At 50.2% G+C, this 26,659-nt stretch overlaps 1 protein-coding gene and 1 long non-coding RNA gene across 4 annotated transcripts in view; one reads left to right on the top strand and one right to left on the bottom strand.

Annotated features, from left to right (window-relative positions):
• The window catches only part of SH3RF3 (SH3 domain containing ring finger 3), a 365,053-nt gene that overhangs the window by 101,330 nt on the left and 237,064 nt on the right, over nt 1-26,659 (bottom strand). Inside the window, exon 3 of the mRNA XM_082744231.1 lies at nt 25,949-26,044. Coding sequence (XP_082600357.1) covers nt 25,949-26,044 — 96 coding nt within the window. The remainder of the gene's footprint in view (nt 1-25,948; nt 26,045-26,659) is intronic.
• Nucleotides 12,843-24,444, top strand: LOC309871058. Of its 3 annotated transcripts, none has more exons than XR_014314994.1 (4): nt 12,843-12,927; nt 16,517-16,633; nt 16,789-16,894; nt 23,947-24,444. It is a non-coding gene; the product is annotated as an uncharacterized lncRNA (long non-coding RNA). The 3 variants fall into 3 exon arrangements; XR_014314995.1 differs by lacking the exon at nt 23,947-24,444 and adding an exon at nt 19,121-19,293 and having other exon boundaries at nt 16,517-16,607; XR_014314996.1 differs by lacking the exon at nt 23,947-24,444 and adding an exon at nt 19,121-19,293.

Raw genomic sequence — 26,659 nt, 5'->3', positions numbered from 1 at the left:
TGCTGAGCAGGAAGCACAGATGCTCTGGGCAGGACTAGGCTCCACTCAGTCTGTTAAGACCCAGAGCTGACCTGCACCCCCACGCTGTGAGGAGGCAAGACTGCACTGTTTCCAGTGATTCTGCAAGGACTCAAGGCACAGCTCCTTCCCTTGTCTCTGCACCTCTTCCATAGAAAAGCAGATGCCTTTACAGGAAAGAGTTTGTCTTTGACAGAAGTTTCATCCTAGGTGGTGTTTGTCAGGAAAGGTGTGATGGGCTCGAGTCTGTGAGCAGCCTGTGGTAACTGGGGTCAGCTCTCTGGGTGACGCCCTGTCTGAGGCACCAGTTTAGGGAAGGCGTGAGTCTGTAGAGACCACTGTGGGTGATCTGAAGCCTCACGGAGGAATGGGACTGGGCAGGCTTCACGAGGCTAGGCTGCTGTAGGCTCAGACAGGAGTGGAGGCGGGTAGGCACAGGGAGGGGTTCAGGGGACTCCACAAAGCTGGGAGGTCCCTACAGGCAGGTAGAGAAGAACGGGAACCAGCTGCGGATCTACAGGTCACATGGTGCAGGAGCCACACCCATGCCCTCAACTGAGCCGAGAACAGGGCCTGGAGTTGGGTTGGGGGGCCACGCCAGGAAGGGCCATGTCCCCACCTGCAGGGGCATATGGATTAGGGATATTCCTCAGTCCTGGGATGGCAGAGGAGAAACACCAGGTCCTCATGCACGGTTCATGACTAGCATTTGCCGCTGGTAGCATCTTGATGAGTTAATAATAATATTAGTAAAAGGTCCCTCTGCATTGGAGCAGTGAGAGCCCGGGAGGCTTCATCTCCATAATGCCAGCAGATCACACACGCAGCAGCTGGCCGTCCAGCCGCCCACAGACAGCCCAGGCAAGGCTGCAGAGCTGTCAGCATTTCCATTACAAATACCTGCCTTTCCGAGGGAGGTTCTGAAAAACTCACTGTAGGCCCCAAAATGTGTGATCTAAATCCAGGATTGTTTCCTTTGAAACGTTTCTTCCAACCTTCCAACCAGCAGGCTCAGCTGTTTTGCTCTATTTTATGACTTTATTCATTTGCTTCCTCCACAGTGCTTGCCCCCAGAACAGGCCAGTGGCCAGTGCCTCCCGTGCCCCTCCGTGGGCTGCTCCGAACGAACACCCCAGGGCTGGCCTCTTGGAGCCCAGTGCTGTGCACCCCTACGGAGCCAAAAGGGCCACGGAGAAACAGGAGGCGATAGGGACAGCGCCTTTCCTTTATGGGCACAGATTTGGAGCAGAGACTCCACGCTTTCTGCCCTGTCTCTCCATGTGAGACATTATTACATCGACATAATGGCACCAATAATGGCCAAGGCTCGGCGAAAATAACTCAGCTCTTCCCCAGAGCAGCCGAGCGGGACTGTATCAGTTGCCCCGTGGTTTAGCTGCATATGAAGCAGTGACAGTGCAGGGGTGTACACATGACCAGACAACATGGAGCCATGACCTGAGCCAATGCCACCCTGGTCAGTCCTCCAGACATGCCCCTAGCGGGCTGCTTACAGCCAAGCATGCTGCTTCCTCTCTGATGGATACTGGGGTGGGGAGCAGCGTGCCTTTCTCACCCATGCCCACAGTGGGCACCAAGAGGGAAGGCTAATGAACGTCCATGGAAGATAGGTGTTCTCAGCCAGCTGAGGGAGTCAGGAGGGCGGCTTCCTAGTGGTGACTCTCCACACATCATCAGTGGCCTTAGGGTCCCAGACATCTCAGCAGGAGGCAAGGGACATACCAAAGAAAGACCCTCCCAATGAAGAAAGACAGTTCAGTTTTATCTTCTTGACTGAGTCTTTGCTTTTCAAGTCTGTGCCTGAGACTTGAGGTGACACTCATAGTTGGGGGGAGCTGCCATTAACAAGCTCTGATTAGCCACGCTGAATGATCCTCAGGGCTGGGTCTGGCAGCTGGCATCACCAAGGCTAACCCAGTCCACAGGGCCCGTGACTGCGGACACCCCCATCTAGTAGCATCTCCCCTGGACAGCAGCTCCTGCTTTGCACCCCTTGGCTGCAGCCTTGATTTCCCATTTCCTCATACACCAAGTGGGGGCAGTGTCTGCTTGCCTGCTCACAGTCGTCCACACTACAGGAAATCACAGGGTTCTGCTCTCCTCTGCATAGGCTGCAGCCCCACCTCGTTGGCCTGGGGGACCCCAGCCAGTTAGCCTGGGGGTCCTGGGGGGCCGAGGAGGCAGTGAACATTGAAATCAGCCCCTTTCATCTCCCTACAAGCAGAATTCTAGAACATTCTGTGAGTGGCTGCTGACTGCCAACTGCGAAGGGTGGTATGTGGTGGGGAGAATGAGTGTTTCCAGTTATTCTGCCCCAGGATGCTCCCTGCTCCCCACTGAGATACTTGTCTGGCAATGAAAGAGCTCTGCTTCTCCTTCTGAATGCGGCTGGTCCCCTAATCTGTTTCTCCACCCCCACAGAGACAGAACATCTAGGTATAGACGGGGTACACACACACACACAAACACACAACTGATGCTTAATGAATGCACCTAATAACCCCCATTTTGACTGTTTTTGGGCAGGAATAGAAGACATTTCCGACTTCCATACAAAATGAAAACAAAGTAGTGGCGCCAGCACGTGAAAGTCTTGCTGGGTTTGTACATGGATCGTGAGGATGGATGGTCACTGGCCTTCTCCCTTCCACTGTGCAGGAGGCCCTCTGCCCTAGCAAGCCCCAAGTCCAAACACTCAACGGCCACACACATTTCCTTCTCCTTGGTCCGATCTTGCTGGTGGGACAGTACCGGCCAGTCACGGCTGCACCCTCATCAGGGATGTCTGTCTCTGGCTTAAGACCCTCTTCCCAGGACTCTGCCTCACCATCTTCATCAGCTCAGATGTGATCTTCCTCCACACCACTCTTCCCTCCAGCCACAGAAACATTTGGAAATGGAACAACTGACAAGTTTCTTCTTTCCACTGTTAAAACTGTTCCATACGAAGTCCTCTTAAATAAGTTACTGATGGAATCCTAGCTGCATGTGAATTTTGGAACCAGGTTAAATAAAGAAGACTTTACCCATAGGCTCACATGAGCCCTGAGGCCCCTTCGGTGAGCCTGAGGCACTTGGCCCAGGAATGTGCCAGAGCTGGGGGCCTAGGCAGAACACGATTACCCAGAAATCCCAGGCTCTGGTCAAGAGAACTTTAAACTGAAGGTAATGGGGGAGGGGATTTTTAAAGAAAGAATAAGATTGGAAAACCAGGCATACAGGCTGATATCAGATATAACATGCAAGAAAGGACAATGGGGTGAGGCGTGCCCTGTGGTTCTCGAGCAAAGTAACAGGGAAGCCCTTCCATCCTAACCCAGACTTCGGAAGTACAGCCGTGACACATCCATACCCCAGAGCCATGGGCTGGGGGCTGAGATCAGAGAGAAGGAAGTATGTCTTCCCTTTCTCAGAAATCCAGGAAGCCAAAGAGGTGACTGTGCTGGAAGGCAGGGGTCACAATTTAAAATGAAGGCAACCAGTGGCTGCATGCGTACAACAAACACTTTCTGAGCACCTGTCGTGTCCCGGGCTCTGCTCTAGGTCCTGGCGATACTGTGGTGAGCGACAGAGGCTGGTCTAGTAAAGCTTATACTGCTCTGAGGGGTGAATTATTTAGGGAGACTTGTAAATATGCAGATTTTGGCTCAATAGGTCTAGGATGGCACTCATGTTTCTGACTCTACAAACTCCCAGGAGACACCACTGCTGCTCAAGCCAGACCCTCTTTGACTAGAACATGGACAGCTTTGCAACCTTGGCTTCGCAAGGAAACACTCTCTCCACAACAGAGCCACATTACCAGAGACAGCAGCTTTTGCTTGGTGTCTGCCTTTAAAGCATGGCTCCCACCCCTGTGGGCTCAGCAGAGCACAGGTCACCATGCCTTACAGCTGGCCTATTATTCCAGAGAACTTCATAAATTCAGGAATGGAGGGAGAGTGGTCTTTACCTGCCTTCAGCTTTTGTCAGAAAAAAAATCTCAGGAACCTCCCACTTCACTGAGGGCGGCAGGCACAGAAGGCTGACTGCATTCTGATCTGAGCTTATTTATAAAATACTCCCTTCTTTACGAGACTAGATCAACAGCAGGGGTGAGTGAGAAGAGCATGGTTTGCTTTCAGCTCTGGCACCCCTCACCCTCCTCCTTGAAGGCTCTATCTGGAATACACCTCGGGCCACTGATGAGAAAGGCTGCCAGAAGGAGAGCTCTCGACCACTGACTGAGCAAGTCAAGACAAGTGGCCTGGTGACATCACCAGCCAAACACAAGAGAGACCCACCTTCATCACCACCAGGCTCATCTGACCTTTGTATTGACCATCCAAGGTCAATACGGCCATTTTACAGAGAAGAAAACTGAGACTCAGAGGAAAAGTGTAAGTGTCTTGTTCCACATCACACAGTTAACAAGTGGCTCACACCCTTTCTACTACATCTCATTGGCTCTACCATCATTCACGTTTTACTGCAGAGTGCGGAGATGCTTTTCTGATCTTGCTATATCATTGGGTTAAAAAATTATTATAGTCATTGAGGTATATCTATGCCTTTGGCAATTAGAGGGGGTTGGGTTCCGTTTAGAGATTCAAACATGGGCCTTTAAAAACCAGACCTTTTTTGGGAGCATGAACATTAGGTCAGGCAAATGCTCACCCTGGGAGGACCCTGGCTGCAGTTACCAAGGGTGGGAGGCTATTTCTGTTCCTTCCCTTTTTATTTTAAATGGGTGGTGACCTCACAGGCCTGTTAACAATGCCAAGCTTTTTTTTTTTTAAATTTTTTATTTATTGGAATGTTGAACTCTAGACATTTGTAATGTCATGTGCTAACCCTCTACACTGACATTCTCCCATTCACGGAATACATACTTGCTGTGCATCTGCTATGGGAGACGCTTTTTTTTTTTTTTTTTTTTAATTAACCTCTGAAGGGGTCTCCATATCAGAACTAAACATTTTATGAGGTGTTGGGTGCTGTAATGGCGTAATGGCAGCGCTCATCCCTGGGTGCTGGCATGCCCTGCGTGCATCCCACCCAGCACAGGGCCACTGCTTGCCTCCCATTCTGTTCTCGCCGTGTTCCCTTCTCAAGGCAACAGATTGGACAGGTGAGCCTGTATTGGCCAAAGTGGGCTGGTGAACTGAAGAAATTATTCAGATAACTGAGGTTTAAAACAAGAAATATCCAGCAGTTAAGACAAAGGTGTGGACCTGAAATTCACAGAGAACTGCCTGACCTTACTCACAAAGACTAAGTGCAGGCGAGGATTTTGGATGAGATAATCCTAAGAATTAACGCACAGGGTGGGGAATGGTACTCATTTCAACATCCCATTGTCACAGGCTGGACAGAGCTCTAACTCTGTCAGAGGCTGGGCTACTTCCCCTGGGTAGGTGGCACCACTGCCCGGGTCCCTGGACAAGCCTATAGAGCGGGGCTGTTTCCCCAACACCTCCAGGCCCTGGCTGCTCCCAGCAGGGGGCAGCAGACGTGGCTAGGGGCCACTTGGGCAAACTGCCCCGCCCCTTGCCCTCTTGCAGACCAGAGTGACATTACGATGTAACCCTCTGTGGCCTCTGAGTTGCCCTGACCGCACCTTCCTGAGAGTCTGGGGAGACCGTGGTTCTCTACGGACACCAGTGATGTGGTAGTGAGCCCAGCAATGACCTAACCACCACCACCGCCGCCATGTGGGCTCCCAAGCGGTCCTGAGTTAGAAAGGCAGTGTGCCCCTCCTTGGGGAGTTGGTCCATCCACCAAGATCAGAGCTACACACGCCCTCCTTCTTGTCCCTCAGCCTCTGCTCGAAGTTGTCACACGTTTCTTCTCGGGCACTCACCCCAATTACCATGAGGAATGAGGCTACCCCTTCTCTAATCAACCTCTTAATCATGGGTTATGATCCCTGCCTGTGCCAGCCATCACACTCTTGGTTCAGTATCAAATTCCACAAAAAGGAAGATTCCAAAGAGTCTGATACAAATTAATATAAGCAAACAAAACTTCATTCATTTCTAAAAATGTGTGAAACTCAGCAAAAGGCTCATAAGCAGCAAAGAGTTATGATTAGCACCTTACCAGGGTGTGTCCTGTAAGCAAAGGGACCACTAACTGAAAGTTGGAGATGAGTGTAAAGACCCTGTCATAATTTTGCCTGAAGATAAAACTCAGAAGGAAAAAAAAAAAATGGTTGTTTTTCCACCAAGGAGAGGAACACAAAGGCACCATTTATTCTCCATTTTCTGTAAGAACCCCGGAGGGGACATCTCTGCTTAGAAGGTGGCAGGAGGTCAGTCTGTCCCTGCAGGGGGGCGTATGGTCTCCCGCAGAGGTGCCCCCATCCCCAGAGAGTGCCCTGTCTGTGCTGGGCTTGCAAAAGCATTTCTGACCACCTCAGATCAGCACCAGAGGAAGTCACAGATCTCAGGCAGCTGAGAAAGGAGGAGGAGGGAAACAAAGAGATGAGGCTGGTACAGAATTCAGAATTTGGAAGGCAGGTGGCAGCTTCACTGCTGGGTCCCAGGGCCAGGCCAGTGAGGTGGCCCATTCCCTGGCCCTGTAACATTTACCCCCAGCAGTAAAGTACTTCGAGGCATGCAGATCCAGTAAATTACATATATTTTCTAGCGTACCACTATATTACATACATTAGAAAACACGCACATAAGAGAAACTGAAATTTAAAAGTCAAAAATATAATAAATTTGAAGAAAGTACTAATATTTCCTTTCTTTGCTCACAGAGCTTCATGTACTCCTTTTTGGTGTGCGGTTTTTTATTTTTTTATTTTTATTTTTTTTAAGATTCTATTTATTTATTTAAGAGAGAGAGAACACAAATGGAGTGGGGAGGAACAGAGAGAGGGGAGAAACAGACTCCCTGACAAGCACAGAGCCTGATGCGGGACTCGACAGGACCTCAGGATCGTGACCTGAGTTGAAGGCAGATGCTTAACGGACTGAGCCACCAAGGTGCCCCATCGTGCACCCTACTTTGAAGATCTCTAGCTAAGAGCAGTCATTTTCAAACTGTCAATTTTAATGGGGCCTGGCCAGTATTATTTTTTAAATGAACCAGATTAAAAGAGAAAATACAGAATGCATCACATGCACTAAGGGTAAAAGTAGTTCCAGGAGATGTTGCTTTAGTTTCACATACACAATGGTGTGCATCCTGGTCGGGATGTACCATGCATTTCTCATCCTGAGTTGTAATCTAAAAAGGCTGAAAGCCATTGGCATCAAGAGGAAAAGAGAGACGCTTCCCTGCTGAGAAATAAAAGTCTGCTTTCCCCCATCTGCATGGGTTAAATGTGTGTGGGGGGGTGGGGGACCTGGATGGCTCAGTAAGTTAAGCACCTAACTTTGGCTCAGGTCATGATCCCAGGACCCTGGGATCCCGCATCAGGCTCTCTGCTCAGCAGGGAGCCTGCTTCCTCCTCTGTCTCTGCCTGCCTCTCCACCTACTTGTGATCTCTGTCTGCCAAATAAATAAATAAATAAAATCTTTTAAAAAAGAAAAAAGATCTCAGAGCTGATAGAGTTTTGAAATTTGGAGCCTACATCTTCCACTTGTAAATAATCATCTCACATTGCAGACGGTTAATGAGCTTCGTGCTGGGCATGGCAGTAGATGCTCAACAAACACCTAGTCAATGGACAGATGCAGCTAACACGTGCATGTGTATGTCATAACAGCTACTCACTGAGTATGATCTCAATAGCTGGTCCCATGCTGTCACCTGGGTGCCCATTCAACCCTCTGGGAGCTGAAACTCACACCCTGCTTTGCATACACCCACCACCCACAGTGGAGGGACATCTGATATGTACGCAGCAGGATCCCCTGACTACTGTGCTGACAGCAGACTATAGGGCCCAAAGGCTTTGAAGCTATTGCAACAATGTCACTGGAGAAGCCTCACAAATCAGTGAAAAAAAGCGAGGTGGAAATACTGATGCAGCACAATCCTAAATACATTCACAATATATGCAAATTTATACATAGAAAAGAATAAAGGAAATAAAACAATATGCTAACAACATTTCATTTCATTTTTTTCCTACACACATATTTATATTTACTGGTAGGATTATAGGTGATTTTAATTTCTTTGTTTGTGTTTTTCTGAATTTTCCTGTTTTGAACAATAGCCTGGTGTTATTTTTACAATCACAAAGTTATTAAAAACAAAACAAAACAGCGGATTAGGTTGGGATATTGACTGACCTACAGTGATACTTCCTGAGTTGTGGCACTGACATACTTTTTTTTCCCGTTTTGTAAAAAATGTGCGAAGTGCCATAAAGCTTTGGTGTTTTTTAGTCTAGTGAGATGCAGTATTTTTCTGGAGTATGACGTTTCAGGAGAGGTCTATCAAAGCCCTCCCTCCCCCCAATAGCTTAGTTTCTGGCCCTGGCTGAGTGGTGGTGTCTTGATGACAGCACAGACCTGGCTGTCACCAAAGCCTCAGGAAGCTTCTCCTGGCACTGTGCTCCCATAGGGGCTTGGAGAGCTCAGAAGGGGGAAAGAAATCCGGGCCCAAATGGGAGAAAAATGGAAGCCAAGAGAGGTTAAGCAGAGGACGGAGCAGGGGCCGGCAAACGAGGCCCACGGGCCAAGCCCCCCTGGTGCTTACCACTGTGTGCCTTGTGGCTTACCTGTCCTTTCTGACCGCTTCTACCTTACAAATTAGAGTTGGAAGAAAAAACAAACAAACAAACAAACATGCCAGGCCTGTGCTGGAACAGTGCTCTGCTCGACCTCTGCTCCCATCACCTCCCCATCTGACTGCTGGGTGGAAAGGTGTGGCATTTGTTCACTTTTTATGCCAGACACAGAAGTAGAAGGATGCTCCCCCGTCATCCAGCTTCAGCAAACACACTATTCTGCTGTTCTTGTTCTATGAGCTGTATGCCCCCCTCCACTGATTTTTCTGAAGTATTTTATTTTATTATTAGTTTTAAAAGATTTTATTTATTTACTTGACAGAGAGAAACATAGCAAGAGAGGGAACACAAGCAGGGGGAGTGGAAGAGGGAAAAGCAGGCTTGCCATTGAGCAGGGAGCCCAATGCAGGGCTCGACCCCAGGATCCTGGGATCATGAACTGAACCAAAGGCAGACGCTTAATGACTGAGCCACCCAGGGGCCCCGATTTTCTGGAGTATGTTAAAACAAAGCACAGAAACCACATAGTTTCATCTGTGACTGCTCAGTGTTTATCTCCAGTGGACAGAGATGTCCCCTGTTCCTGGTTCATCTCCAGGGACTGGGTGGTGGTGCTCCATTCCAAAGCTGTAGGCCCTGGAGGGGGCAGCAATTCTGGGGGGGAGGTTGGTTTATCAGTCTCTACTCTGGTGGGTGTGGCAGTCCCAAGGTCCATCCTCAGTGCCGGGGTTGGAGGGGGTTGAGGAACCGGCAAGTTCCCCTGCTTCCAGAGCTGATCGATGTTCTCCTACTAAGATTTATCTATAATAAAGTTAACCTTTGAGTTTCCATCTCTCAGACATTCATTTTTTCCTCAGCTGCATCCAAGAACAGGGTATGAACACTTCTTATGACCAAAAAAACCCCAAGGATAACCCAACCAATTCTCTCCCAAATTTATATATTTAAGAACATGTTAACATATGAACTGGGTTGTCAATTTAGCAAGAGAAACACAAATAAGAGCAGAGTTTCAACTACACCTTCATCCCCTTCCAAACATAAAAAGGTTTACAGAAGCGTAAATGGGCCCCCTGGGAGTGTTTTTCTGTACCTGGTCCCGGCCCTCGCCCTCGCTTCCTCTTCCGTGGTTGGCCGGCATAGGCCTCTGGCCTGGGTAGCTGGCTGGGAAAGCAAGCGGCCTTCCGCTGCAGGTGACTGGTGCATGACTGGTGCAGCCCTGCACTGAAGCACCCACCTGAGACTCCGTTGCCCCATTTCTAAAAGCTTGATTATTCCAGACCAGGCTCCCTTGCCCTACCCAGTGCATGGACACCCATTCTCCAAACAACTGTTTTCTTTCACTCTGAATGAAACAGAAGCCTACTCCAGATACATTTTTCAAAGTGTTGAAGTTATTTTTTCCTCATATGATAGGCCTCCACACTTAAGCAGTAAAACACAGTTTTGCAGGAAGACCTGTGTGCTTCCTCTCCCTGCTCTCTACACAAGGGTCTGATGATAAGGTGAGAGGCAATGCCATTTTTAACACCCGATTCGCACCCTGAGCTAGCCTGTGTTCTACGTACTTCACTTACATTCCTGATTTAATCCACACTTGAGCACACAGGTTACAGATGCGGAAACTGAGGCACGGGGAGGGGAAAGTCTGGTGAGCAGCAGATAGGGGCTGAGCCCAGTGGCTTGGTGCTGTGATTGAGCCCCTGCTCTCTGTCAGGCAGGGAGAGGCCAGCACCATGGAGGCAGTGAGCAGGGCTGGGCAGAGGCCAGGAAGGTTCCATGGGTCTGCTGGGTGCAGTGAGGAGTCTGTATTGATTCTAAGAGACACGGGCCCCAGAGGAGGCTTAGCAGGAGTGAGGCCACTAAAGTTACCTTTTTCTGGTCACTGTGTGAGATGGATCTTAGAGATAACATGCAGCACAGCGGGGCTGGGAGAGGTGACGCCCAAGAACCTATGGGTTTCTGACCACCGCAACTTGAAAACTTCGAGTCTAGAAGGTTCTTTCTACATTCATGTTACACTAGCAAAGCCCCCTAGGCTGAGGCAGGAGTGGGCATGAATGAAAAGGACGTGGTTAGGGAGAGTCAGTGGACCCAGTGACAAAGGCTGTGTGCACTGAATGGGGAGTGGGTCTTGAAGAGAGATGGACCCCAACCCAGACCCAACCACTCGGAGCAAACACTGACATCTTCAGAGAGGCCTGCTTCCCACTGCTCCCTGAGCTCACTGTACTCAGCCTGCTCTGTCACCCTGGCCATCACTGTCCCTCAGCCACGAGCCAGCTCAGGCCACCACCTGGAACCTGCAGCACTCACCCATAGGTTGTGTCCCCAGTGAGGCCTTCCAGGCATGCTACTTAAAATTGGTCCCCTCCACCTCAGCTTCGCTCTCCTCCTTTGCCAGCTTTATTTTCCTCCACAGAGAACATACTACCCTCTAGAATTTGCTTTTTTCTGCTATTGTTGGTTTCCTCCCACTAGAGTGTGGGTTTCAAAACATTTCTCTTCTGTTTGGTAGGCAACAGTATCCCTAGGGCCTGGCACATAGCAGGTGCTCAGTGAATGAATGCACAGAAGGGATGGGTGTGAATGAAGAAATGAACGGTGGTCTGAAAGGTAGAGGCTGTGGAGCGCCGTGGTAGTGGAAACACTTGACAACGACCCTGGCATGGGCAGATGTAGTTCTATTTTACAGTTGAAGTCGGCAAGACAGAATGTGGCTGCCCTTGCTCTTGTTGGAGACACCAGCCAGCGTACTCCTCCGGGCAGGGCTGTGGTATAGAGGATAGGCTGTCTTTACCTAGAGGGGCCAGCTCCGAGAGTAAGTATTGTGGTGACTTGGAAGCTTCTAGGATCTCATTAACATGAGATTTCCCAGGGAGGCTCACATAGCCCTGCAGTACACTGAGGGTCTCTGGGCAGAGCGGTAGGCAAGAAAGTCACTGAAAACAGAGACATCTGGAAAAGTGTGGTTGACAAACTGAGTCTTTGTCTCTGCTTGCAACAGAAGGAAAGTCCTCAATAGCTTCTAACTGTAACTCTTAATTGTTCTCACTTTGGAGATTGGAAAGAAATAAAAGCAACAGAGAATGGCTTGAGTTTCTCTGAGTAAATCAAGCAGAACCCAAATGAAGCCAGAATAAGCTGCATTTTCTCATTTTGCAATAATCGGTTGAATTGCGGTAGCTATGGAAAGTCCCCTGATGGCACATGCATAGCATGGAGGATTTTACTTGAATCTTAAAAAGGTCCTGGGCACCAGCAATTTACACCCCCTCCTTTCCAAACAGGAAGGATTAATAAAAGGTAACAGGAGAGAACAGGACAGCAATGTCGGAGGCATTTTCCAACAGGCCCCCAGGGTCAGTCTTAGCAATAATTTATTGCCAAGATCCAGAACTAATGGTGAGGCAGCAGCTCGGACCTACAGGCCAAATCTCTCCACTAAAGCTTGGTCAGCTCTGGAGGGAAGACACCAGAGTTCCCCAACAATTCCAGTGACTCCAGATGGGTGTGTTTGCTCCCGCTGCACAACCAGACTTGCTGTTCCTTCTGCACTAAACACAGGCCCTGAACCTCAGCCAAGACATATTCCACTGTCACCTTATTAACACTCACAGTCAAATCTTTCCATGGCTAAATATGCGTTCATTGTCACATCTGAAAAACAGCTACCACCATCACGACCCGCCCCAGGGGGAGGGGGGCTCCCACATCAATGGCCCAGGCCCACCCTTGGGACTAAGTGGAATCTGATAAAACAGGTTTCCTCCCCAACTTCTTTCTTAGGCTGAGGCCCACCAGACCTGTTGTATCCATCAGGTTCCCTGTGGCCCAGGGCTTTCCCGGGGATTCTGATGTTCACTGAAGTTTCTGAGCCACGGGCCTGGACTACTCCAAAAGGCAGAAATGAAGAGACAGGATAGGAATGTGAAAAGCTGAGTTCAGGCAGCAGGGTACAGCTGTGCTGGAGGGAAGGTGGCTGGGAGAAGACAGCTCAGGACAGCCTATGGGGGAGCAGCCAGACTCCCTTGTCTCCCTGATAACAGGAGGTGAACACAGAAACAGTCTGAGGTCACAGAAGGCCCCGTGGAGGGGCCCCAGTTCGGTCAGAAAAGAACCAAACTTCACCTCCTCCGTATGCCGCATTAAGACAGCCCGCAAGAGTAACCTGTGAGGGAAGGAAGGAAAGCAGCAGGAGCCGGAGGCAAAACCAGTGAGTACGACTGTGGGCATGCCTGGTTTCCCACAGGATGAGCTGGAGGCCACAACACAGGTGACAGGCTTGGACATGGGGGAGGAATGGCAGCTCTTTACTAATGTCACTTGCGTTTTCAGCTGACCCCAGGTGGAGACATTTTCAGTCCCTACTTGTCTCTTGAAGATGGAAATTCACATAAGCCTTTTCTGCTTTCTGCTTGGCTGGCCGGCAGCTGCACCTCTCAGGTGTGGGGAAGACTGTGGGGTTCCTCTGTGTCCCCATAGACACTCCTGGTGAGACCAGTGAGCAAGAACAGGTGGTTTCACGGGGACCTGCTAAGTCCTATGTGCTGAAAGCATCCCAGCCAAGATCTTTCCAGAAGCAGCCATGGGTCTGTCCTCTTACTTTGATTATTTGTGTGAAATACTGGCTCGCAACCCAGCAACCACACAAATGTATACATTGCCTATTTTGTGCCAGCACCACGCCAAGACCGAGAATGGAAAAAAATTATGTGCTGCAGGGTCTGGCTTCTTACATTTGTAGTTAGGGAGACAACAGTAACAACAAACCCAGAAACTATGGAATGTACAATATTATACTATAAGATGCTAACTGCACAAGTAATTCAAAAAAAGTTAGGGAAGCAAGAAAGCAGGGTGTGCTGGGACCTACGCACTTGTCTCTCTTTCTTAGGGACACCCCCAATGATCACACACGTGTGTGCATGCCTCAAGCCCGGGGGTGCAGAGGATGGGAGAAAAACATGCCGACCCAGACCGTGGCTGGGCGAAATGCACAAAACTGAAGTCTTACTCTCCTGGGGAATTGTCTCATTTCTTTGTGTTATGCCTTCCACTGTAAAATAAGGGAAATGGGGGTGAAGGCAAGGCACCCTTCTTACTCTCCCTGTGGGTTTAGGAGTTGGCCTCCCAGACCACTTTGCTCAGATGCAGAGAAAACATGGAACACCAGGACCTGCCCTGCCTGACTCCCAGTCAGTCCTGTCTGCTGCGCCCACAGCCTTCCTCGGCCAGTGCTCTCTTGGGTGACTGCACGGTACTCTGTTAAGTGCATTAGTTTTCAGGAAGGCGCGGTCCGCACCTGGACAGAAATGCAGGCAGATTCAGAGCCAAGTCCAGGTGGGGAGGAATCCCCACCACGCGCCATGCAGGGCTGTAGAAGCTCGTAAGAAACGAGCTAGCAGCAAGTAAATATAAAACAGACTTTAAACAAAATGGCAAAGCCCTGTCCCCCAACAGTCTCTGGCAGAAATCTCTGAGAAGTTTCTTTCCCATGTCCTTTCTGGGGTCTTGTTCCCACATTGCCTCCGACATGGTGAACTCAGGTGTCCTGAGAGAAGCTGGGTGGGAAGCAGGGCCACAGGGGAAGGAGAAAACGGAGGAAAACACCAGCAGTGTGACAAACACACCCTCTGGCTCACCTTCAAAGCTGGACCACATGCCAGTGTTTGGAACTTGGTCGTCACCAGTATCCGTAGTGAATAATTACCTCAAAGGCTTTCACCAGTTCATCTTTCTTAAAAAGTCCTTGATTACTTACTCTCAGCACTGGAGATGGGGACAGGCAGCACGGACAGCTTCAGCTGACCTCCAGCTTTCCTGTTCTGCCAAAAATACCCCTGTGAGCCTAACTTTCTCAGCCCCATCTACCTTCTCCCCTGTCTTCCCGAGATACAGCTGACATACCACACCATACTAGTCTATAGTACAAAACATAATACTTGTTGCCCTTATTTCAAAATCCCTAAAACGTCCCAGGTTAACACCCACTTAGCCAAGGCGGAACAACGATCATGTTTACCTTCTTGCCTGACATGCTGAGAGCAGATCTACAAAACATGGCTTTCAGACATGGGGTATCAGCAGCTCAGGACAGTAGCTGTCGAGAGAGGTGAGGCCTGCCGCGTGAGGCCTCTGGTTCACCTGGGCTCTGGGGCTTCTCCCTGAGTTGGGAAGATGGAGTCTGGGGGTTGGGGAGGCCACAGTGGCTGGGGTCCATGGACCTGAGTCCTGGAAAGGAGGTATCTGTGGAGGGGTGCCCCTGTCAAGTCTGTAGCCCAGTACTGATGAGGACATTCATAGGAGGAAAGTGCCAGGGAAAGAACCACCCAAAGGGGAAGACAGAACAATTCCTGAGGCTCACGCAAAGCTGGGCACAGTTTGCATTCCCACCTTCAAGATTGAAAAACCTTGTAAATCACGGGTCATGGAGTGGAGAAGATTATAGCTTCAGAAGTAGGGATAATTAGCTCTACATTAGAGGCTGCCATAGTCCTACAGACCAGAGCTTAAAAGCAAGGCTCAAAAGCATCAAACTGTTTGTAAGTGACCTAGCGACATCCCAGGACAAAGCTTAAGCATATTTATAGGAATAAAAAAAACCAAAAACCCAGCATCTGAAAAGGCACAATTTACAAAGTTGGTATCTAATTAAAAATATCAGGAATGCAAAGAAGCAGGAAAATGCAATCTACAAATCTATTTTATAGTTATTTATAGAGGAGAAAAATCAGTCAGTAGAAACAGAACCAGAAACAATGCAGAAGACAGAAATCGTAGACGAGCATATTGGAATATGTACTAGGACTATGGTATATACATCGGTGTTAAGGAGACATACAGAGGCCACGAGAAAGACTCCAGTCAAACTCCGGGATGGAAACACGATGTCTGAGTTAAACTCCCCAAGACACTCAAACCAGCCACCACACTGCCCCAGTCAGAGGCGTAATCTGCTCCCTTCTGCCTGTCTGTGATGGCTCTGCACTTCTTACTTGCCAGTTCCCTTCGCTGAGGCTGCTTTTATCTCCTTCCTCAGACAGCAAGGATTCTAGCACCGTGCTTCAAACGAAATTTCTCTGCAGGAAAGAATGGGTGAGGTTTGGTCAAATGTGCTACATAGAGAAAATATGCCACCTCTGTGGAAGGATCTGGGGTCAGGCCCACCCACTGGCTCCCACAGCAGCAGACCTGGCCAGGAGGGAGGCCCCAAGGGCAGGAGAGCTGTGGGAAGGCTGCGGCCACATCAACTCACCTCATTGCTTCGCAGTAAAATGTGAAGAGGAGGTTGAACATCGTTGGTTTAAGTGTGAATCAGGGTAAAATGTTATTACTGCCTTATCAGGCTGCTAACCTGATACTTGGGGGGCTTTTGTGGGTCCCCAGCAAGTACCTGGCATCAGCATCACTGTTTCTAATCCCCACCTGTCCACACACACTCTGAGCTTCTAACAGCCCTGACAGTAGCGCTTGGGGAGAGAGAAGCAGAGTCGGGGAGACAAAAATCCCCATGTTAGCACTGGGGCGTTTCTGCCAATGCTTCATACAAGTTAGCAGAGCTGATGATTTGTAGACAGTAAAGAATGAGGGAATAAGAATAAGGGAAAGAAATCAAAAGTAAGCAGACAATGCCCTTTATCCATGTGAGCCCCTTAGCCTGGGAGCCACTCACTCCCACTCGCTGGGCAGCTGTGAGTATGGGGAATGGCTGGCTGTGTCCTTGGCAGCTGTCAAGAACCTGAGAAGTCCCTTTTCCTCTCCCATTGCCCATATTACTTCCTGACATGCTGGCTTTCCCTCAGAGGAGCAAGGAGAGCCCTTGAAAGGAGGGGGGAGACACAGAGGCCAAGAGTGGTGACAAAGAACAAGCACTCCCCAACCAGGAACACACCTGTGAGTCTGTCCACCCTGGATCCCAGGTAGTGTAGGGTCTGTGGAGGGCACTGAGGGGAGGAAGAGGGTCTCTGAGCATCAGTGTCTCTGCGGCTTTCCTCAGGAACCTGGGCATGGGCATTCCTTTAGAAGCCACACACCCTCTTCATGTTCCTCCCTGAAAACATGCTGCCCTCCCCAGGCAAGGAGCTGGAGCACCAAGACGAAGTTGAAGAAATCATGAGCAATCTCTTCTTCACATCGGGAGATGGCAAATCCAAGGCATGGAGCAGTACAGAGCACGTACAGTGAGTAACCTCTGAGTTTGCTGGTTCCCAGTGAAAGCTGCCAGTTGTACTAAGGAGTCATTACCAAATGCTTTAATACCATCTTTTGAGATGCAGGGTCAAAATACTATTTTCTTTTTGTAAATTCTGAAGTGACAAGGAGACAACCGTGCTACAAACAGAGGTCAACATTGTAATCAACTGAAGCTTAGAACCAAACTAACAATGTGCATTGTAATTGTGCCAAAGACAAGGACTCCCAAGTCAGAAGCTGCTGTCATTGACAACTACCCCTACAGATTTAGGCATTCATTTATTTGGCTAATTCAAGACTTTCATTTCTGTCTCCATCGGTTTTCCAGGATCTAGAAACAGCATCCCATCAACAATTCTTCCTAACACCATGTAGGATTCATTCAACACCAAGACTGGGGTTTATGAGTACTGGCACCAACAGAGGTCTAGGGTCTGGTTCCCCAAAGTCGGAATTCTCTGGGCTCCCACTGGCCCTGGGATGAGGTTGTCCCCCAGCTTACTTTCTGGAGCCTGGCCCTGTTCCTCCATCTCTCTCACCATCCAGAATACAGCTGTCCTGAGACATGCATGCAGGGGCTCCAGGCCTCTAGTGCCCTGAGGACTGGGACTCCTTCCCTCAGGTTGGTGAGGACCACACACAGTTTTGGGAGGTCACGAAGGATTCACGTGGGAGCAGCAGAAGGGCAGGAAATAGGACAGAGCAGAGCTGTCCTAAGGCAGCAGGATCCAGAGGACACATCCACTATGTGCCCATGCTTCGGCTCCTGGTTTAAGAAATAGGCTTTATGCAGAAGCCACTCTGGGGTGCATCTAGCTAAGTGTGGGGCAATGAATGGCAGAGCTGTCTTTGATGCATTTGGAGTGTCAGAGGGAGAGAAAATGGACTTCAGCACATGTTAAACCTTCAAATTCCACTTTCCAGTCCCTCAATCTGTTTGGATCTGGGCTTCCTCCCATCATTACCCATAGCCCGGGAGCCTTCTCTCCCTGGAGTCATCTTTTCTTTCCAAACTGCCCTCCATTCTGGCTCCATAGTTGGTGGCCAGTGCCTTCAGCCTCCCACAGCACCCGGCAGCCCGGCACACATGTCCCACTAGCACCCCCACATGATTGGGCCCCAACCCCAGTAGCAACTCTCCCATACTCCTTACCCCTCACCATCTTTCCCTGGAACAGCCCCCATGTGGCCTCTGTTCTTAAGTCCCAAACCTTGTCATTCTCAACAAATAATCTGCCGAGTAGCGGAGAGCAGGGCAAATCAGCATAAACTCTGAACATCCCCACAGGCCTCGGTGTGCCAGAACCTTCCCCATTCACCTCCTCCTCCCTCTGAAGGGCAGGTTTCTCTCCTGTCCCTCAAGGTAGGCCCTCGTCCCCTCCCAGCTGTTCTGCAGGGACCACTCATCAATTGTCCCCTGCGATCCCTTGGGTTTTATCTCTTCCCTTTCACTACTCTCCCCTCGGGGTGCCTCATCCAACATAAAGCTGACCAAAGCGTTGCCTAGACTCTTATAACCACTTGACATGTATCCCTTTCCTGGCTCTTCACCAGAGAGCCACTCACCCGTCCAGGTTTATCGTGGTTCTGCCACACAATGGAAGATCTTCACAGGCTGGTGGGGAAGGGACACTTCCACGGAGGAAGAATTTTCCTTAGGGGTCCTCTGAACATGGCCTGTTATTTCATGTTATTTCCTTCTTATGTTAATGAAACACACAGTGAACAAAATTAACATGCTAAATTGGCAGCCCCTCCTGTCAGGAGGATCCACTCTTTCCAAACTCCTGGGTCCCCAGTGACCTTGTGGTCAGGTAGCTATGTGACTGGCCACAGCCTGTGGGTGGTGGTCTGACGTCCATGGCCAGGCCTGACCTATGAAACTCCCAATTTGTCCTCACTCCCACATGTTAAAGATAGCACAGCCCCATTGGAGGGTCTCCCTTTTGCCTGCATGAGCCTGGCCAACCAGAACAGCCAGATACGACCCTCTATTGTGGTTGAGCCGTACGGTCTCAGGGTTCACCTGTCACAGCCGGTACAATACCTCAAATATTACACTCATCACCCCTCTTCCCAACTTCTTTTTCTGCACCACAGCTGGCTTCCAGGTACTCCCTTCCCTAAACTCAAACCCCTAGGGATCTGGTCCTTTTATCTCTGGAGTGTGGGGTCCCCAGGTAAAGTCTCAGAGTCAACCTGCCCCCTTTCAGGTGAGGCCAAGGACAGCCATCATCCCAACACATGTGAGCTGAATAAATTCTCATCAAGACCATGAGCTGGCCCACTTCGATCGACTTGCTTTCCCATTTTTCCCATGCCTCCAGGGAACCCAGAGGGCCTTCCCCTTATCTGTATGTCTAAATGCAAAAGCATAAAACAAGGAAATGCATTAATGTGTGTCTGTTGAATAAAGGTTGACAAGAGACACACCAGAGGGAAGGAAAGAGCACCACTTGCACCCCAGCAGGCCTGCCTGTTGTTGTGAAGATGGAACAGGGCTTCCCTGACAAGTGTGTCCAGCCCTTGGGCCTGGGTTTGTTCCACACTGACAGCACAGCCTTCCTCTACCAACGTCACCCCCTGTCCATCAGATGAACAGTCCTCACCTATGCATCTGCATATCTGCATCCGCAGAGCACAAGAAAGCCAGGTTTCCTGGGTGGGGGGCTCCCTCTCCCACTGCAACCTGCCACTGTACCTTCTCTGAATACTAAGCCCTGGGGAAGGAGACAGACAGAGTCCTGCCTGCAGCATGTCTCAGGTTGAGTGGATGTGAACAGTCCCTACACAGAAGTGAGTGCCGAGCCTGGTGGGAGCAAGGAGGAAGCCCTCACCCAAGCAGGGGCAGAGATCAAACCGGGGCTCTCTCCCAGAGAGGGGTGGGAGATGGCCGAAAGGGTGTGGAGCTCAGCCTCTGGAGCTGTGTGATTGAAGCCTGGAAGTGAGACAAAGGGATCCCCATCCCCTCCTCCACTGTGTCCTCGGACAGGCAGGAGTTGGACCCACGCAGCCAGGGAGTCCAGGGCAAGTGGGACAGACAGTGGCACACAGCTGTGAGGGGACAAGTCTGTGCACCCTGCAGTCCACTGGGGAGTAAGTGAGACCCAGTAAACGTGCATGGGTGCGAGGGGAGGTGCCAGCTGACCTGGGAGAGGACTAATAAAGGAAGATCTGGGCAAACTCCAAAATCCAGGAGCAAGGCGACCACATTCTTTCTGCTACTTTCAGACAGCCAGTCTCTGGGTTAGTACCCTGCTAAACATCACATGATTTGTCTTTAAAGTTAAGAACCAGTCCAACCCCATTTCCTCCCACTCTTTGCCTCTTCTCAGTGTGCCTCCAAGTCCTCCAAACAGCCGCTGGCTCTGGACTGTCACTGCATTTTGTTAGATGCAGAAAATGGCTCCTGGTTGATGCCGGTGCTAATCTCCTGACAAGCTATCACTCCTGCAAACATTTATTAAGCACTCACTGTGCAGTCACTTTGCTAAGTGCTAAGGGTATTAAAAATGGACAAGAGAAGGACCCTGACTTGAAGGATCCTGATCTGGACAGAGGAGGGAACAAGTTTAAAAAATGCTGGAAGCCCTGTACGTTGACATGAACAGATTTGTAAGGCTCAGGGAATGGTTTGATGGAGCAAGGACCATTTGAGTTGAGTTTTGAAGAGTGAAGAGGAGCTCTATGGGTCCTTGCATAGGGGTCCTGGGCTAGGAAAGGCAGTGTGTGGAAGTTTGGGTGGCTGGAATCTTGTATGCCTGGAGAGGATCTGGTGCCACCATACTAGGTGGAAGTTGTAAAGCTGGGTCTTGGCATCTGGAGATGGGTTTGGGGATTGCTGTGTTGGAGTCCATGGAGCCTAGGCTGGGAGGGAAGGAGGAAGCTGGGGCTTGGGGTGCAGAACAGGGGAGGGTGGATCTGAGAGAAACACTCTTCAGGTATTGTGTGGGGAGGCGGACTACTGAGGAGGAACCTGGGGCAGGACAAGACATGCCCACTTGTTTTCAGCCACTTGGCCTTTCTGGCTGTTCCTCAAGCAGGTATGAGGGAGGACCCACCATGACAATGTGGGTAGCCAACCACACAGACACTACCTTTGAAGATCAGCAAATGTTTAAATATCCTACTCAACAGAAGTAGAGCACCATCACGTCATGGTAACATGGAGATCTTTCTTGGTTAACTGCTGGTGATCCACGTCTCCCCATTGCTTGCCTAAAACAACTAATTTTCTAAATGTGAAGGCAGAATTTGACACTTAGAGCATTTCACCATTCTTTTCAACTGTGTTTCCAGCCTATTGTGGTCTTTGGGATCTTAATTCTGGCCCCATGGAGAAGTTTTCCTTGCAAACAAGCATCACAGGCAAATCTCCAAATGTATTTTCTAAGTCTCCATGCGACTTCCGCATTGAGGCTCGGAGCAGAACAGTCCTGCATCCTGTCTTTGGATCTCTCTGGACTGAGGCAGATTCCTATGAGCCCTCTTCAGGAATAGCTTTCAGGTGGGCTACCTCTCTTTTCATGTGGCATGTGACTATCTGCATTGCTTGTCTTGTTGACATTACCCAACTGCAAACCTGGCTCAGCTTAGGGAACCATGATGGGGCTGTCTTGCCTGCACAGAAATAGGGGCACGCCTGCCTTGGAAGAGCTCCCACCCCCGCTGCGGAGTGAAAAGGAGCACTTGTGAGAAAACTCTCAGAAATAGGAGGCCAAATATGGTCAATGCCCAGGAATGACACAGAGCTCTTCAGTAAATACATGAATGGACCAATGAGCAATTATTCACTCAACAAACATTTATAAAAGCAGAGCAACAACAGAGATGGCCCTTGTGAGCCTACCTCATGCCTCGTCTGTGCACTCTGTTATTGTCTTGAGGTCTCGCAACTATGTCCATGAGGGACATGCTATTGTCCTTGTATGTGAGAGGAAAGAGGCTCAGAAAGGATGAGAAATGTGCCAAATGTAACACGTCTAGTACATGGTATTGAGCCCAGGGTGGTCTACCTCTACAACCCATGATGCTCTGTAGGGCTGCCTTGGGCCCACTCAGGGTTCTGCCACTGGGGTTTCCATGGCCCATGAGAAACAGGCCCTGCTCTTAGGGGAAGACCTGAGATCCATATGAAAGGCAGATGCCAAGCATGCCATCTTGGAGCCCCATGGGAAAGGACGATGGGTCTGGCTCGGTGGGACCTCTGGTTGTGTCTAGTCACACTGCAGGGTGGAAACCCAGAGCCAGACCCAGCCATGCCAGGACAGGAGAAGGACAGAGTGCCTTACATTTACCTCATGGCAGGCAGCACTGAGCCCCCACACATGGAGGAGGAGGGCTCCCTGGCCCCCCAGGCCTGAAGAATTCTCTCAGATTTATTTACTCTGAAAAAGGAAAATGATGACAATTCCTTGGCCCCCTGGAGACATAGAAGGAAGGCCGTGTCACTGTCACATGATTGGGCTTATTCCCCCCGGGACCAGAGCCATGCCGAGTCCTCTCTCTGTCCTGAGTGGACACCCGCAAGGCTGCCCTGTCCCACAGGTACCCAAAAAACAGGCAGGCGTCAGTCAGCAACATGGCCTGCGGGCGCAGTGTGGCGACGGCTGTTGGAGGCTGATTGTTCACGAAACCAATAGGGAGAAAAGAACAAGGAGGCAGGTTCCAGACACAGGACCAGTGGCTGGGGAAGCCAGAAGGGGGGCTGGAAAGGTGGGGAGAGAAGTCACACAGGAGTGGCGAGGACCTGAGGGCAAAGGAGCCAGGTGCAGGCAGAGTCAGTGCCTGAGACCAGTCAGCCCAGGTTGCGGATGGGGATACAGTGGCAGCGAGGCCCCTGAACACTATGGGGAGCATGGAGGAGACGGTTATATCTGCAGTACACCAGAAGTATAGATCTTTCCAGAGACTGGGACAGCCTTCTCAGAAGACGGGCCACCGATAACTCCAGGCCAGGCTGCCTCTAGCCTGGCTTTACAGCCTGTCCCGCTGGGCCTGCTAGGCAAACCCAGGGTGAAGAAACAGCTCTGCTCAGGAGATGACTGAGTAATCCATGGAGCCAAAGTGCTTGTTCACTTCTTACACATCCCCCTGGGTCAAGCATGAGAGCAGAAACCACTTCAACGGGAAGCTCAGGTTCAAACTCTGTGGAAGACCTGAGCTCCAACCCCTTGGATCTCAAAGGCCTGCTCAGCCTCCTGGAGGGAAGACAACCTGAACTCTGCAACCCCAGAATCCACCCCTAAGACTACACGGGGGGCAAAACCACTCAAGTACTTCAAAAAGGAACTGAGAGAGAAACAGTGAAAGCAGGCTCAGGAAATAACCTGTTTGGGGCTTCTTGTCTTCAGGGGCTGCTGAGTGAGAAGCCAGGAGTCTGTTTCAGAGCGGATCGGGGTGCTGTGGCTGTGGCCCAGGCTTCTGGGGCAGGGGTCTGTGGCCAGGCACTACCTGGGTCACGGCCCTGCCCAGCAAGGAGCGGGATCCAGAGGAGCAAGGCCCCTGCCCACGGCTAATTCGGGCCTTGCTCTGCCATTGTCCCTGGGAGGAGGGCTGAGCGCCCCTGGGCCTCAAGGGCCCTCAGGGCTTCCTCTTTGTGCAAACACACAAAGGAGTAAGGGAGCCATGTTCAGAGCAGACACAGGATTGTCACTGGAGGCACAGGGCACACAGGGCTTTGGGGCCAGAAGAGGGAGCCTGCCTGTAAGTCCTCAAAGGAGAAATGTTTGAAAGCCTGTCTCCCATGGCGGAGCGCTCAGGCCCTGGAAAGGCACAGAGAGGCCAGTTTGCCCTCCAAGTATGTCTGTGTAACTGAGGAGAGCCCCCAGAGAACCCAGCGGATTGGTTTGCCAGCCCCGAGCCCAAGCCCTCAGGCTCCGTGACAATGCCTGAGCCCTTCCAGAGGGCTGGTAGCTGATGAGTCTGACCTGGCCTTCCCCAGAGGATGCCCATGGGACCCGCCTCAGTGTTCCTTCTGTCTTAGCTTCTTAAACTGCACTTTCAAGTGCACACATGTTAACTGTACACCATTTCACAGTGGCACACAACTGCGTAAGCACTCCTAAGATGAAGACATCAAAGACCTCCACCTCCCCGAGGCCTCCCTCTCACTGCTTCCCGTCAGTCTCCCTGCAGAGGCCCTGCTGCTCTGCTTTCCATCACCCTGAAGTCATTCTGGCTGCCTCCGAACTTCCTAAAGGTGAAAATCGTACATACTCTTCCGTGTCTGGCTTCTTTCAAAAGATTTGTCTGTGAGACTCAGCCATGCTTTTAAATGCAGCAGTCTTCTGTTCATTTTCTCTGCTGGGTAGTATTCCATTGTATGGACATACCATCCTTACTTATCCATCCCACCGCTGATGTGGGGTTTCTAGTCTGGGGCCACCCTGAGAAAGTTTCCATAAGCATTTCTGCATATGTGTTTGAGTATCCTCATAGGTCCGCCCGGGGAAAGAGGTTCCCCCAGCTACAAACATCTGGGAGACCAGATTTTTCACTTTTGGACTGCACTGTAACTGTTACCCAGGCATCAGGTTCTCTGATCTTAAGCAGCAGGATAAAGAACACACTGGAAATTGGAACAAATGCACAGATGGAAGCTTACAAGGTGTTTGGGGAATCTGACTTCTACAGTGTGATAGAGAGGGGTGTGGGTGTGGACTTTGAGTGTGAGAGTGTGCTAGTATGTGTATGAGTCCATACAGATATGCGAGTGGGACTGTGTGTGAGCACTGTGTGTGTGTGTGTGTGTGTAGACTTACAGTTACTGTGTGAGAGGGCCTCAAAATCTCCTGGGCACTTTATCCAGAATGACTATGAGACATCCCCTGGTCTAGAGCATTTAGAGAAAGAAGAGGAAATGACCAGATATGAGGCTAGAAAAACAGATGAAGGTCAGACTGCAAAAGAGTGGTGAATGTCCTACTCTAGCATTTGGATTTGATCCTGCAGGAGACAGGGATCACCACACACCACTCGGTAAGCATGGCAAAGCCGGCTGTGTCACTTACCAGCATGTGGAGTCCCACACCAGGATCAGTGAAGTAGAATTTGCTAGTGACGGGTCCTGGAGGGCAGGGCAGGGAAGGGCTAAGTCTACAGCAAACAGCCTGTGTTTATGTTTCGGCTCTGCCGTTTACCCACCAGGGGACCTTTCCATGCACCTTACCATGCCTCTATTTGTTCACTTGTAAAGTGGGGACATTCCTGGCTTTCATATGCCAGAGTTGCTGAGAAAATTAAATGAGCAAGTACTTGAAAGTGTTCCCACACAGTGAGCACGCAGTAAGCACTACTTAAAATGATTCGTACAGATAAATGTGGTGATTAATAGATGAAGTGTGTCTTGGCTTGTGGGTGTACACATGTGACTTGCACTGACAAATGGCGCATGCACACAAATGGGCAAACAGTCCTGCCCACACACAAACAACCCACAGTGAACAGGGGTTTACAGGGGAAACATTCAAAGATTCTCCCAGTGTAGCCACTGCCCATAACTTACACACTGGAAGCCAAATGTTCCTTAGTTACGGAAAGGAGACAGGAAATAAATAGACCCCAAATCATCTTTGCTTTAGGGACTCACAGCTGCACGAGCACCCCAGTTACCCAGGTCCTGGGAGGATTGCAAACAGCCCTCTAGAACCAGCCAGCTTCAGCTCCGTTTGCAGGGACATGGGGAATGCTGCCTTCTCCTCTGTGGCTGGGGAGACGGGAGCAGCAGCACCCAGGAGAGCCTGGGGAAAGTGGGTGACAGTACAGGATTTCCAGGAGAAGTAGCGAAAGCCTGCATCTGGGCCCTCCTTCACTGCCCACACAGTGAGATGGTCTGTAACCAGGCCTGGGACAGACGATTCAAGGAGCTGACACAATTCTCATAGCACAGCAGTCTGAACGAAAACCCAACGCGGTCCCCATCTCCCTCTCTTGGAAGAGGGGCTCCCAGGCCAGGAGCCCACCCCTGCCCCCTGCCCCTGCCCCACCTGGTGACAGTCAGCAGGGTGGAAGGGGATGTACGTCTGAGAGCGTGACCTTACCTCCACATACAGCAAGGGGAAGATCCCAATCTTGTCTCCCAGCATGCCTTCTGCCCAGTTGTCATCCACTCTTCGGATGACGGTCAGGATCTCGTCCTGTGGTGGCCGCAGCCCATCACGAACACAAGCACGTGGACACGCAATGGAACACACACAACAAAAACAGAGACCAGTCAGTATCGCAGAAGCTAAGAAAAGATCCTACACGATGACGCAAAGAAAGGTTTGTTATCCATCTGGGATCTGACATCCAGAACAATCTGCCCTTACATCTTCACTCACAGTCTCCCGCTTTCTCTCTTACATATTGATTATAGCTGCAAAAATCCTCAAACAGAAACGTGTGGTAATTTACAATATGGCTAGTATTTTAAAATTCATGTTCCTATTATTTATTTACTGAAGTAAAATTATTTTGAATAAAAATAAATTCAGCAAGTATAAAGCTTTTTAAGTTTCTGGCTCCATCCACAAATGAAAAATGACCCAATCCAATTCCATTTATTTAGAGTCGTGGGTACAAAAAGCTTTGGATAACCCTCCTAAATTCTTTGGCAACTCAGACAATGCCAAGTATAGATGCACAAAGTGGAAACAGATGGAAGGGAAAGGAAGAGGCATGAAGCATGGAGGAAGAGGAGCTTTCCGGGGAGACTGGCAGCCTGGCAGTTGTGAGAAAGGATGTGCCCAGGATGCCATCGCGGGTGCCAG

The sequence above is a fragment of the Mustela nivalis genome (genome assembly GCF_964662115.1).
Source record: "Mustela nivalis genome assembly, chromosome: 8".
Lineage (NCBI taxonomy): Eukaryota > Metazoa > Chordata > Mammalia > Carnivora > Mustelidae > Mustela > Mustela nivalis.
This window is presented reverse-complemented; position numbering and strand designations above follow the sequence as displayed.